At 45.6% G+C, this 13804-nt stretch overlaps 5 protein-coding genes across 5 annotated transcripts; 2 read left to right on the forward strand and 3 right to left on the reverse strand.

Annotated features, from left to right (window-relative positions):
- Positions 1 to 3422: 3422 nt before the first annotated feature.
- Positions 3423 to 5458, reverse strand: CCR75_000167 (uncharacterized protein; the record flags this gene model as incomplete). The annotated part of the gene is made up of 3 exons (XM_067958275.1): positions 3423 to 3506; positions 3548 to 3934; positions 4130 to 5458. 3 exons carry the CDS (start codon positions 5456 to 5458, stop codon positions 3423 to 3425), a joined length of 1800 nt encoding a protein of 599 aa, XP_067819637.1.
- Positions 5459 to 5812: 354 nt separating this feature from the next.
- On the forward strand, positions 5813 to 6301 carry CCR75_000166 (uncharacterized protein; the record flags this gene model as incomplete). The annotated part of the gene is made up of 1 exon (XM_067958274.1): positions 5813 to 6301. One exon carries the CDS (start codon positions 5813 to 5815, stop codon positions 6299 to 6301), a length of 489 nt encoding a protein of 162 aa, XP_067819636.1.
- Positions 6302 to 6601: 300 nt separating this feature from the next.
- On the reverse strand, positions 6602 to 7216 carry CCR75_000165 (uncharacterized protein). Its single transcript, XM_067958273.1, has 2 exons — positions 6865 to 7216; positions 6602 to 6796 (listed from the first exon to the last, which is right to left on the reverse strand). Exons 1-2 carry the CDS (start codon positions 7052 to 7054, stop codon positions 6714 to 6716), a joined length of 273 nt encoding a protein of 90 aa, XP_067819635.1. The 5' UTR covers positions 7055 to 7216; the 3' UTR covers positions 6602 to 6713.
- CCR75_000164 (uncharacterized protein) lies at positions 7177 to 8268 on the forward strand (the record flags this gene model as incomplete). Its single annotated transcript, XM_067958272.1, has 5 exons — positions 7177 to 7224; positions 7309 to 7374; positions 7449 to 7612; positions 7673 to 7784; positions 7888 to 8268. The coding sequence occupies 5 exons, from the start codon at positions 7177 to 7179 to the stop codon at positions 8266 to 8268; spliced, it is 771 nt and encodes a 256-aa protein (XP_067819634.1).
- Positions 8269 to 8362: 94 nt separating this feature from the next.
- Positions 8363 to 9388, reverse strand: CCR75_000163 (uncharacterized protein; the record flags this gene model as incomplete). The annotated part of the gene is made up of 1 exon (XM_067958271.1): positions 8363 to 9388. The coding sequence occupies one exon, from the start codon at positions 9386 to 9388 to the stop codon at positions 8363 to 8365; it is 1026 nt and encodes a 341-aa protein (XP_067819641.1).
- Positions 9389 to 13804: the final 4416 nt, after the last annotated feature.

Here is a 13804-nt window from a genome sequence, read left to right on the forward strand (position 1 = left end):
GCCCATAAAAATAGACTTATACAGGCCATCGGCGATCGCCTTGATATTTTCCGGATCCGAGCGTTTTTAACGACGATGCACCCAAGAAGTGGTCCTCTTCGCTTGCAGCATAGATACACTTCTTGAGATTTGCATACAACTTGTGCTTACGCATAAGTTTTAGAACCTTTTGGACGTGGGTACAATGTACTTCAACGTCCGACTTTCCATTCATGGTTCTGCTATGAACGAAGACATCACCAAAATAACTCGGTGCGAAATCCAGCATTGATCTTTACAGTGTAGTTACATATCGGTTGAATGCCGCAGGGGCATTGCTAAGTCCCTGTGGCATGAATAGCCACTCCCATAGCACACTGCATGGGATGCTTACTATGATATCCTGTTCGCACATAGGGATCTGATAAAATCCATCCATCAGATCCATTAAGAAAAGATAATACTCTTTGACATTTTATTAATGATAACGACTTTTCGTGTTATCGGCACAATCCGCCATCCTAATGTTGCTTTACGCACACAGAAGGTCGGAGAGCTAATGTGGGGAAGTTGACCCGCTCGCATGTCCCCCTGCTAAGCGATCGGCAAAGAATTTTCGATTGCTATTACGTGTTCACGAGGCGATGACTATTGCTTCATGACACAGTATTTCGAACCTGGGATCAGATCGATTTTGTGTCGAGCGCCTTTATCCTTAGGCAACTCGCACGGTACTGATTCAGGGCACATCCTTAAATTCTATTAAATATTTACATAAAAGGTTTGTCTTTAAAGACTCCCAAGATTGGGACGTAAACCGTTTAATCCGAGTCTTCTCATCATGGACACTTTCGTCCATCGATGAGCTGCTGAGAACCCGTTGATTCTGAGGAAATAGTATTGCCTTCCGATTATCGGTCACGTAGTTGTCATCTGTGACAAGTACGCAGATCTGCTTGACATTGCCACTACGCAGATCACGCAAGAACCGTTTGGAATCAAGCGTTGGCAATTGAGTTATCTCCGAAGTTAACATCGGAGGCGCTATTAGATCAAGTGTATAAGCGCCTGCACTTGACTCATTGCTTACTTAGACATTTATTTTCTCAATTTCTCTTTGGAACTTACTTTCAAAGGTACCTGGGAACCTTTAAGAACTGGTTTCTGGGGACTTATTCACACCGATTCTTTTGGACTTATTCTCAAATTTTATTTGAAGAGTGTCCTCCTTAACTGCCTCAAGTTGTGGTTGGGCTACCGCAGCAAGATCCTTAACGATCGACTCTCCAGTCGATCTAGGACTTTTGCTCTGTCTCCAAAAGGGAACAAAAGCCTGATTAAGACCGAAGTCCTCCTGCTCCGCTTTAGAGATCGCTTGGTCTAGCAACTTTAATTCTAGCCGGAACCGGTGGGTTTTAACAGGACCGTCTGCAAGACTTCTAATAAACACAATTACCTGTGTTTGTTCATCAATTGGATGACTCAAAATTCAACTAACCAGGTATCGTATATGTTGGGCAGAGGCGTGTAAAACACGCTTGCCCTGCTTCAAATCCAGGAGATCGGCTCAAGCCCTGAATTCGGCATGTGGCGGCTCAAATATTGTCTAAGTTGTGTCTTAAAGACCTCATACGACCCAAAGATTAATGGATATTGAAGCTTGAGCCCCACGGCCTAACATTTGGCACGTCCGGCTAAGTTGGACATGCCAAATTTCACTTTCGTCGTATCATCACTGATGATCGTCATATCACTGATACGACGAGCTTCAACGGCGTCGTCTGATTCGACGAGCCTTCTCAAAAGGGAGTCACTCTCAACTGCCTTACACTTAAAGATCTCAATCTTTAAGCTTTCGGGTCGACGCGGAAGCGTCGGCCCATTGGCAGCATGTAAATGCTGCTGTCTTAACAGTTCCAAATGTTGAGCACATGACTTTTCAACACCTCTGTGTGTGAAGGGCCTTGCTGGTGAAGCAAGGATACTTTCTCTTGGGCCCCGTCGAGTTCGTGTGAAATGAACTCGGCTATGGCCGTGTGCTGTTCATTTGTGTTCAGGGTGAACAGCATAGCGCCAACGGCTGGCCCGCCTCGTACCAAATTCATTTGTTTGATCGCTCTCCATTCGAGGTCACACAAATGAGTAAACCTTTCACGCGTTGCGTGAAAACCTTTTTGAGGGGCTTGAAAGCTTCCTCCTTTCACATCCAACATGTCCATGTTGGATTGAACGTGCGTGGGCCATCGAAAGGACTTCGAAGTGTAGCGGGGCACCTTCCACTAGTACTGGTAACATTACAAGTAACTTTACATGTAGGTGAAGTGCTTCGAAATTTCATGTACATTAGAAAGCAGGGAAGGTTCATATGAAGCTAAGGGACTTTAGCCTAAAGGTCCAGACCAATGCTTTATAGCAGAGAAAAAGTGAAACTGTATTAAAATATTTAGTTTCCTACGTAACGATCTTCTATTCACTACTGAACTTATTATATCAATATCAATTAAGTTTGGCGCCTCCTTGCGCACCGCAGTCGTGTCTTGTGACGATTTGCGGAGTGGATCTAGACTTTAATCCACCAATCAATAGAGATAATGTGTAATTGCATCAATATAACCTAATTTGGTATTATCGGAACAATTTAAGTAAAAATAAATAAATCGAATAATTATGTACAACTTTATTCATTTTCTCTTATAGGAAATGATTATTGTTGCTCTTTTTATAGGAAATAGTACTTATGTAACGGACACCTGTTACAGTGAGTGCCACGTATGTTACCATAATTACTGGATTTTGATGATAATTTGGAATTTAAATAGAAAAAGGTAAATTAGCTCAAAACGTGTATCAACCGAAGTTTCTTAAAGTGTTATGGCCTTGTTTTGCGCCTTTTTCATGCAAAGTCCTTTGGAAGTCGCAGTCACAACTTGTGGAGAGCTTTCTAAAACGGCTGCTTACTATTAATGGTTTATATTATTGAAAATGCATGTCTGCTCATTGAATTATTTGCAAAACCATTTTGCATTTAATTTTGTAATACTCACCTTTGCGATAGTCGACTTTTGTATGTGTTTCAAATGATCGAGCCCGGAAATATAGCTTGAACAAATGTCAGAATTGGTTATGTTCACTAGAATCTCTGATCGTAATGATGAATCGATCATTTGCTGCTTGTGGATTCCGACTTCGAAATTTGTTATCTTCAATAAATTTTCTATGATATGTTATCCAGAAGACCAGTCGTTTCGAGCTAGGTATTCTTTTTCAACGTTGACACCTATATAGAAGACCATTCGTTCCGAGCAATGTGTTCTTTTTCGACCTAGTACACCATCAGTCTATACTTCGATTTGAGCACGAAGTTGTAAGAAACTTAAAGATAAAATGGTAGTTTCCTTGGAAGAACTTTTTTATTCAAATTTAAATTCTCGGCTCACGCTTCGCTATGACTCGCTAGCAAAATCAACGGTAAAGGAACCAATTGGCCGTAAAACAACGCAATGATCTTCCTTGCGCATATTTGCGCTCTTAAACAATAATTGCTTTACCAGTTTCTTTTTGGACGTACAAACTTAGGACGTCTCCAGTACCACTTCGGAAAACGTGGACGTGGGCGTGGACGTCCCCAACCGTACCACTCCTGGTCATCGTCCGGTGAATCATCTTCCCCAGGCTCCGCATACGACTCGTCATCCGGAGTAGGTGCGATGTTTGCATCAGCCAACGCTCGTAGAGCAGGAGTGTCATTAGCGGCGACATTGAGTGCAGCGAGCGTCGCCGCGACAGCAAAAATAGCACATTTCATAATTCTGGCAATTGATCCGTAACCTTCACGCTTCAAGGCAACTTGCGTTATGCTTGTTGGCATCCATTGCAATGGTCTTGGTCGGGATTCCAAGAAACTTCGTCGGGAAGCTGCGTTAGCAACGTTGCTACCAACTGCATAAAAGTCATTCTACGGAAAGTTACGGCGTTTTTCTTACTGCAAACTTAATTAAGTGCTCGATATGCTACTTTTGTCATAAGTTATAAATTGTATCACCGATTATGCAATGTAATTATTTATTTGACTTGTCTGCCAGAATCTAGACGGACACACACATAAATCAGTAAAACCCATAAAGACGAAACACGCGCATTTACTAAGTACCTTGTTGATTTTATGAAGTGCATTTGCTAGCTTGCTGCTTTGTTTCTGCTTTTTCCGACGTATTCTCTCTTCCGGGTCGCTCAAATCCTTTCGATTTTGAAGTCCTGCTGCCTTTCGACGCCGTACAGTTTCCTCGTCATCTTCGTTGTCGCTGTCTCCTCCTAGAGCACCAATACTTTGATACTCTGCGTAGTCATCGCCTTCACCCGTCATTCTAGCCGCCTTCTCCCTCCGCTCCTTTTCACGCTCAACCCTCTTTTGTGACTCGACAGCATTTTCTAGTGTCGCTTCCCATGCCCGCTCTTTAATTTTCTCTTTCTTGCGTGCCACGTCCTCTTTCTCAGTTAGGGCAGCACTCAAATTTGAAAAGTACCCGACCTTCGCAATTGTTTCTTTGTTCAATTTCTCATTAATTGCATCATCCGACCGCAGATCAATTGGAACATATTCTTCTAGATCCGGGAATATATCTTCATCATCAACTGCAGCTTTTGTCTCATCCATTGCAATCTCTGTCTCGTGGCCAAGACCATCACTCTGCTGCACTGCCGGAGAATGATGGTGATCGTTTACTCTTTTGTGCTTTAATTTGCCAGTTTGTTTCATTTTCATGATGTCGACCACCTGACCAATCAATGAATCGTCTACAAAGCCACTAACAACGTCATCAGACACGGGAGCATCCTCTTTGCTACACTGTACACTGACTGGGATACTTTCCACTTCCGTACGTGATAGGATAAATGTATAATACATTCTTCCAGGCAAGAAAAGCTCCGACTGGGTCGATTCGGTGTTCTTAAATGTGCTTTGACACGCGTGGTAATGCACGAGCCGTCCTAGCCGCGTCTTAAATGTAATATTGCCATTCTGTGGCATTGACATCTTTTGGACACCGGAACTAGTGGTATTATCCAGCTGCTTTTGCTTTGTAGCAAGCAATTGCTGCTTCTCACGCTTTAGCTGACCCAACAGCGCAAAGTCCAACCCTTTGACCAAATGCGTGTGCTCCAAGTCTCCTCCCAAGAATTTGCTTTGCTCGATATCCAAGTGTCGATACTCTTTTAATTCAGCCATGTCTCCTGTTGTGCCTTTACGTCGCTCAGCCGCTCGATCTCGATACTGACTCGGAGGAGACAAACGATTAAGTGCGTCGGTTGGCATTGCATGCTTGGGTTTCTTGTCCTTATTCTTCGGTTTTTTCACAAGCAGTTTTTTAATCTCTGCCATATCCGCTTCAGATAAGTTGCGCTTCCCTCCATAGCTGCTTTGCTTAGCGACTTTGGCCTCACGGCTCGAGACCATCTGCCGAAAGTCATCTTGCATCATGGCCGGCGTAAACAGGTTACGAGAAACAGGTACCGGTTCTCTGGAACAGCCCTCGTGATATTTTATAGCCAATCAGATAGCATGAATTTATCCACTGGTTGAGAGCGTCTGGAACTCACCCTTTAAAGTGGGGTGTTCAAGTGCGCGGACAAATTAGAAGCGCCCACCCACGTTTTAGGCTACAAATTACAAAGCGTGTGGTCTCTCCACTCAAACAGCCTCATTTTTACGCTGCCGATACGACTTAACTCCGGGTTTCTACAGCAAAGGTACGTCCTTCTAAGGACTTGGTCATCCAAAGCAACGCTTTCTTCTCCGCTAACTGACTGTGTAACCTGCTAGTATCATCAGAAAATGGCGGACGCTATTACTCTTGCGCGTGAACGCCTTGCGGCCAAATTTGGTGACGTTCGCACGGGCGGAAAAGGCACTGTACGCCGAAAGCACAAAGCCGCTCACAAGACCGCGACGGCCGATGACAAAAAGCTCGGTGCGACCTTAAAGAAGTTGGGGGTCACGCCCATTCCTGGGGTAGAAGAGGTGAATCTTTTCAAGGCGGACGGCCAGGTGATTCACTTTCAGGGACCCAAGGTACAGGCTTCGATCGCGTCCAACACGTTTGCTGTCTCGGGCTTTAACCAGACCAAGTCGTTGCAAGAGCTCTTGCCAGGCATTATTAACCAGCTTGGCCCAGACAATCTTGCGAATCTTAAGCAGATTGCGGAATCGTACACGGCTGCTCAAAAGGCCGCCAAAGCCGCATCGGCTACTACTATTGCTGAAGATGATGACGAGGTGCCGGACCTCGTGGATAACTTTGAGGATGTGAGCCAGCAAGACTAAGAAATTACGCGTGCGACGCGGTAGTTTGCAGCTGATAACGACACGAGGGGGCCGGACTCGTGTGGCTTGAATGTCACGTTTCGCATAAGGCGGTTTTGCTTATTACAATCGCCGTTGATCTTGTAGCTTTTGCATCAAAGCGCTTATTTTCTTAAGAGAATTGTAGTACAACTAGTATACCAGGCTTTTTAAATTCGGAGCACGTGAGTACTTGCATGTGTATATTTGATAAAAAAAAGAAAGAGCTTTGCCAGCATTTTAGATAAATGATCTGCTTTGATGACTAAGAAATACTGACAGTCTTTTACTTGCACGAATTAGCCAAAGCTTTTAATATTTAGTCACTGAGATTTAAACTGCTCATGTGCCCTCCCTCTACAGAGCTATAAAATCTGGGTTTCACGTGCCTATCTTACTCCTTCAGAGTCACAATTGCCTTTTTCCAGTCTTTTTCCTTGTACACGTACCGACCTCGGAAAGCGCGCTTAAATTTGCCTACCACAAAATGGAATTTATGTCGACAATTAGTACAAAATTAGGTGGTCGTTCATTGCTAAACGCACCTTCGTAATTCATGGTGTTGACTTTTGCCACTGGCAGGTCGTAAATTTTCGTCAAGTACTCCTTAATATCGTGTTTTGTATAATGTGGCTCAACGCGGAAGACATACTGGTTGTCACGCAGTCGTGTACGCGCGTTCTTACCCATAAAAGTCACAGCCATGTTGGGAAACTTGACACGGTTCCATACCATTTTAGCCTATACAGATTGTTCGTTATCGGTTTAATTTGTTTTAAGCCAATGGACTATCGTAAATAAGTGTTTTCGCATTGCTTGATTTTGACCAATTATAAACATTTGTTTTGGCTTTCGAAATGGCGCGAGCAGGAAAGTGTTTCGAGTGCGTGCTACAGGGCGAAGTGGTGCGTCTTTGTGCAGAGGATACGTGAAACGTATCCGTAGAGCCTAGTAGCTTAATTTTTTTTGGGCGTGCCGATTGCGCGTAGAACTTCCAGCACTTTCCTTCATTCGTTGAGCGTCTTAGCGGGCTGTGCGACGAAAACGTCGTCAAGGTACCCACCTCACATCCTCTTTAGCCTAAAGGAAGCCAATTAATTTCTATGTCGGTATTATATTGGCTCGACAGGAAGATATCGCCTACAAAGAGTATGTCTACAACTTCGACGACAAATGCCCGCAGTATATCAACGGCGTACCGCACTACGAAGTTCGCGCGCGGCATGTGTTTTCAGGATCGACAACGTTTCAAGGGAAAGCTGTTGAAATGCCGCTAGATGGAGGGCAAAAGTGGTAAGCTTATAGCAGTGATAGCTTCTGAAGACTGTCAAGAGTCTAACGTTACTTAAACAGGGAGCTGCGGTATATCGGAAGATGGGAGCGAAAGAAAATGTCCGAGCATGTCGGCAGCGCTTCGCTTGGTGTGCCTTTCCGGAGTCAAATTGCCGTCTCAGTCGGACAAAATGTGCGTTCGTTCCTAAGTACGCTTGGCTTCCGGTATGCAATCATTCATTATTTCTTAAAGCCCTAACTTGAAAACTAATTTCACTACTTCATTATAGTCATAGCTATCGGTATATGCGACTTGGTACGAGATGGCAATTTCCAAACGGTATTACTATCGAAGCGACACGCATGAAAGCGGTATGGTACCAAGGTTTTGTGACATTTGTCATTGTGTTAATAACAATATTACGCAGTTACATAATGAGGATGAAAAAGACCAATATCGCCTCGTAGACTTGGAAAATCTACGGGTTGAAGCGCTGCTCGTCGAGATCTTTGCGCTTACGACCGACGAATTCATTGACGAGGTATCACAGAAAATTCGTCGTTTTGCTGTGGATCTCGATCCGTACTTGATCGAACGTCCATCCGAAGGCAAGGAGATTTTACATAGTACCGCGACGCTAGCTGCCGAAGTACGTCGCAAACGCCCACGTCAGTAGTAGAGATTAAAACGTGATCAATTGAAGGTTACGACTTTGAACATTGATGCTTTGAAAAAAAGAGACAAAAATTACTTGGCAGGTCTTACGTCATCTAAGTGCAGTCACAAGCAAATTTCTTTTGCTTGATAGCTCGGTAGTGCGGCGGAGCTTCAGTCAAATGAATCACCCCAGGTGTAGCCTGTTCAGATCCTTTAACGCTACTACTGCTATCGTTGTTTCTAGTACTTTCCTTTTCGATGCGATAAGTATCAACCATTCGGTCAATCAAGCATTGAAAGGCTTCCGGTATGCGTTCCCCACTCTTGGCCGATGCACGAAACCATTCGACAATCTTGTTCTTTTCAACACACTTTTGCATATTCACCCCAATATCCAACGCTTTGATAGGATCCATCAGCAAGTCGCTTTTATTCGCAATCATTACTACTGGAATGGCCGTTTCGTGCTTTAAATCCTTGCAGCAAGTATCAATCTCGTGTTTCCACTTGACAACCGCGTCAATTGTGTTTGTTCGCGTGATATCGCACACAATCACAGCACCTCGGGCTTCCCGAAAATACCCGCGCGTGAATTTAGCAAATCGATCCTGCCCGGCAATGTCCCAGAGTTGCAAACTTATGGTCAAGTTGGCATCATACCGGATAATCTTCTCCACAAAGTCGGCTCCAATGGTGCTCACATACTCCTCCTTAAATTCGTTCTTTGTAAATCGACGTATGGTACTGGTCTTTCCACAACGAGCATTGCCGACAATCAAAACTTTGAGAATTATTGTCTCGTGCTCATCGTCTTCGGACCCACTGCTTTCGGAATCGCTCGAGTATTGAGCCAGCATTTCGTCTTCTTCATCCGAGGTCGAGCCAGGCGAATTTGCAACCGCTGCAAGCGGTTGCTTCACCTCATGACGGCTTCGTGCAGCACTGCCTGACTGCAACAAATCAGTTGCCTCAATTGGATGTCGAGTAGTCATTAATGAACTGGAATAATCTTTTGACTCTTTAACGATAATTAAATCTGGAGCGTGCGAAGCGATGCTAGTATTACTGCTGCGATGCTGCTGAATGATTCGTGCCGAGTGCTCCGAGAACATTGCAGTTATATCAGTGCACTCATCCATGATGACTGCAGGAGACTCGTTTTCTCGTTATCTTTGCTTTCTGGGACGGGCCTTGTTTCACTTCGGAGCTCTTCAACTTGGTAAAGTTTCATCCAATCCCAACTTGACAACTTTCATTTTGTGTTTATTTCTTACGCATTATCGCTTTAAATTAGCAGGATAATTTACTGGGGACAGTAGAGGTTCCTGTATGCTAAGGAAAATGTGCACAAATAAGCTTTGAAGCACAACATTATATTCGGTCATTATGACATCAATATAACGGCTTAAACAAAATCTGCAGCTATACGAAGGACATCCGCTTTGTCACATTCGCTGCTTCTTAGGTTGCAAAGCTTGCGCTTCACCTTGTATGATTCGTTAATCTTTCGCTTGGACGCTTTTCTAGCGTCGATGAGCACGACACGGTCAAAATGCGTAGTTCCTTTCAGTCACTATTGTCTCGCTGGGCCAAAACTTCCATATTTTTGGAGGTTTCAAGAAGGCTAGGGCAACGTTTGTTGTTGTCGACCATCAGTTGCTCGCAAAAAAATGAATTCTAATAGTCTTTGATTGAAAGAACTACACGGCTACTACAAATTATATGAATTTCTTTTCTGTGTGTCAAGCGCGGTGAGGTAGATGATAACCGATTGATGAAAGCTTAGCGACGAGAAGCGACTTGATCAAGAAAAAACGCGATTTAAGTGTATGTATTGAGATATTATTCATCAATGCAAAGCTACTCCTCCGTTTTTTAAGCGTTGCCCTGATGTTACACTTGGTCAATTGCTTATGTAATTGTACCTACCACTTGGGTGTGATTTACATTGTGACCCACTCTTGTGTATGTGATGTCCCTGAGGGCATTCACATTAGCGGGGATAAAGGCTAGCGTCATCCGTTACGCGAGGTATCGAGAAAGACACGCTCGTAATACACATTAGTGTTATCTACAGAGATGACATATTATGAGGGTTAAACATAGGTATTTAACTTTAATACGATTAAATATAAATCAGTCTGAAAACTAGTTCCTACTTGATAAGTGCGCACGAGGAGCCGGATTACCGCTTCCGTGACGACACTTAACCAGAGTGCTTAGTGTGTTGGGTGTTGCTTACGCGCCCACCACAACTACCTCACTGCACGCCAGAGAAGCAGGTTAAATTGCTTCCCCGCTGTTCTAGGCTGTGTGTCTAAGTAGAGCGTGGCCGCATTACGACGTGCCCGCCTACTCATGGTAGCACTCAAAATCCTTCCCACGGCCAGCATCTCGGAGCATGTACGCGAGGATGAGCCTCAATATCGATTGGGTTCATTCCCCCCCACCTCTTCGAACATCATAGGAATGTGGCTGAGCAGATGGCGCAGGGACTTGATAAACAAGTCCAGGCCAGGCTTTTGTGTAGTCCTCCTGAGCAACATGTTGCTCAGTTGGAGCAGTTTGAGGCAATCGTGCTCGGACGGCGAAGGATCGCGTCCGAAGCACAACGCCATGCTGCGGCGGAGTCCGTCACTCAGATTCAGGATAAGCTGAGGCGGGAGCAGGCTCGGGGCGCTCTCCGTCCGGCCGCATCCACCGAGGCCGTTCGAATGGACCCGCCCAAGTTCGATGCAACTGCAGCGCACACGATCATCCACTATATGTTCGCCTTGGAGCAATGCGGTGTCGCGCAGCTCATCGAAAATGACAGCCGTATGCTGTCGTACGCCATGTCGCACCTGCGCGGTAAGGCGTAATAGTGGGCTTACTAGTCACTTATAGCAGACGGAAAGGCTTTCCCTACATTAGCAAACTTTAAGAAAAAGATTCGCGCCATGTACCAGCCGCCGAACGACGAGGTGTTGCTTCAAGCGCGCTTCTTTGAAGTGTTACAGGCGAAGGGATCTCTGCAAGTTTATGTACAGGAGATGCGGCTACCAATACCCTAGGTCCGATTCCGGAGCAAATTAAAGTGCTTACGTTTATGAACGGACTACAGCATAGCCCATTGCGATAGGCCGTTATCAGAAAGGTGCCGTCGACGATGCAAGAGGCAATCGAAATTGCCTTAGTTGAGGAGCAATCCTACAACAGTGCCTCGGCGACAGCTCGGTTTAAGCCGTCGGCCGAGAGGCAGATGCCACTCCCATGGGATTGGACAATGCAGATGTTGTCTATTACAGATGCGGTGAGCGCGGCCAAATGATGGCTCGCTGCTATGCCAGGGTCCATGCTGGGGCAAAGATGCCAACCAAGAGGACTCCCTTCCCGAAAGGCAATGGCAAGACCAGCGTGCGAGACGCATGAGTTCTGCATCGACCACTGAGGGGTCGGAAAATGCAGGAGCGCAGTAGGGACGGGGTGCCCTACTGACGCGGACTCTGGAGCTACCCCTAAGTTCAAAGTCATCATATAATTGGACAGCATAGTCCCTGAGGTCTCGAAATCTCGGACTTCAACCCTGCTAATCAATAGCGCTCAAGTACGAGGCTTTGACCAGGTGATGACCCTCCCAGTGGATTCGGGTGCGTCACAAAGTTCTGTAAAACGCGCGGCTCTAACAATAGACCGGCGATGTACGAGTCGCTTAGCCAGGATGGCAAGCGAGGCAACCGTTCGTTTAGCGAACGGCGCGCTCGTAAAGTCTGAGGGAGTTCAAGTAGAACTCGCCTTCAGTTTAGTATGGTTCAGTTGGAAGTGTACCGACTGGATGTTAGGTGACACAAAGTCCTACCCAGCTCGTGAAGACTGAGATAAGGAAAAGAACGAAGATAAGTAGTCATGGGTCCGAGATGTCCTGCACAGCCAAGAGCCTGTGGCAGTAGACGGGAAGCTCACAGGAAGTCAAGCGTTGCATGAACCGGCACAGTGCCTAGAGCCTAGTGCGGTTGGAAGGGGTGCGTTAGTCAGGAGAGCAACAGCACACGCTTCCCAGTAAAAGGTCGTGGTGACTTGAAGAACGAGTACCCGACAGATTAGGACGATCAGAAGCACGTCAAAACGAGTTATTTTTGGATCAGATCCTCTCAAAGAGGACGGGCCTTCGAATGAGGTGTTTGACGCCGTCATCGACAAAACTGCTGAGGCATCCTCAGTTGAGGTTCTCCAGCAAGTCTTTAAATCCGCCGAGGAAATTTCAAACTCCCGGAGATGTAGTTGGAACTGCTCGTCGCCGAATTAAAAGAAAGAAAAGATCCACGAAATAGTCACACCAGTTCCAGAAGAGAACATGGTGGACTGTTGCTCGTCGTCTACAATGGACAAGAGCGTTTTACAAGCGGACAGAAAGAAACGTTTCGCTCAAGGCTGGGATCCCTTGAGAGACAGTCCGTCCTTTGAGGTTCTGTGGAAACATTACGATGGGATCCCGGAAGTAGTGCCAAGCCGCCTACCAGCAGATAGGAGAATCGGGCACGAGATTGACCTCGAACCTGGCACTTAGTATTGTGTGACCAGGCAATGGCCGCTGCCGAAAGAACAAGTCAATTACATCAATGAGTTCTTCGACAAGCGAGCCAAGGCGGGTAATGTGCGTGAGAGCAAATCGCCTCACTGCAGCCCGACCTTTTGTGTACGTAAAGACACAGGTAGATGGCGCGTGGTTCATGCTTACAATAAGCTGAACATGTCGATTATACCGGCGCAAACGCCAATCTCGCGGTAAGATGTTCTGTTGAACTCCAGGAGAAAGTCCACTATCTTTTCCATGTTAAATTTGAAAGATGGCTACTATCAGGTACTCATGAGAAAGTCAAATGTAGCTAAATCAGCTGTAACCATCCCAAGCAATTGGCTTAGGGAGTGGCTTGTGATGTCACAAGGTTTGAAATCGCACCAGCGACATTCAACCGAGTGTTGGTTCACGTGATGCGTCCTACGCGCCCCATTACTTTGACGATGTATTCGTTTACAGGACCGAGGACGGGCTGAGCGCATTATAGATTCGCCCAAGCGTCATTAAGACGCTGTGTTGCAGACTCTGGAGGACGCCCAATTTTACGCCAACTTGCAAAAGTGCGTCATAGGGGTCCCCGAAATACCTGTGCTGGGCTGCATCGTAGGTACACATGGTGTACGAGCAGACCCAGACAAGGTAAAATTGGTATAGAAATTGACAATCCCACGACATATGAGCAGGATTTGCGCCAATTTCAAGGGCTCGCTAATTACTTACATAAGTATAGCAAGACTTATGCTGAGCGAACCAAACCATTATCTGAACTACTTAAAAGACGCAAAATGGGCTTGAATGAAAGATTAAGAAGACGCATTCACATCAGTAAATAATCTTTTGTAGATGCACCGGTCTTGGAATTCTTAGCCGCGGATAAGCCCTTTAGCGTCGTTTGCAATGCAAGTAATTATGTAATCGGCAGCGCGCTCATGCAAAAGGATGACAACGGCATTGACCATGCCCTTTCTTATCAGTCCCGGCTTTTAAAACCGACGGA

The sequence above is a fragment of the Bremia lactucae genome, linkage group LG18 (genome assembly GCF_004359215.1).
Source record: "Bremia lactucae strain SF5 linkage group LG18, whole genome shotgun sequence".
Classification (NCBI taxonomy): Eukaryota; Oomycota; class Peronosporomycetes; order Peronosporales; family Peronosporaceae; genus Bremia; species Bremia lactucae.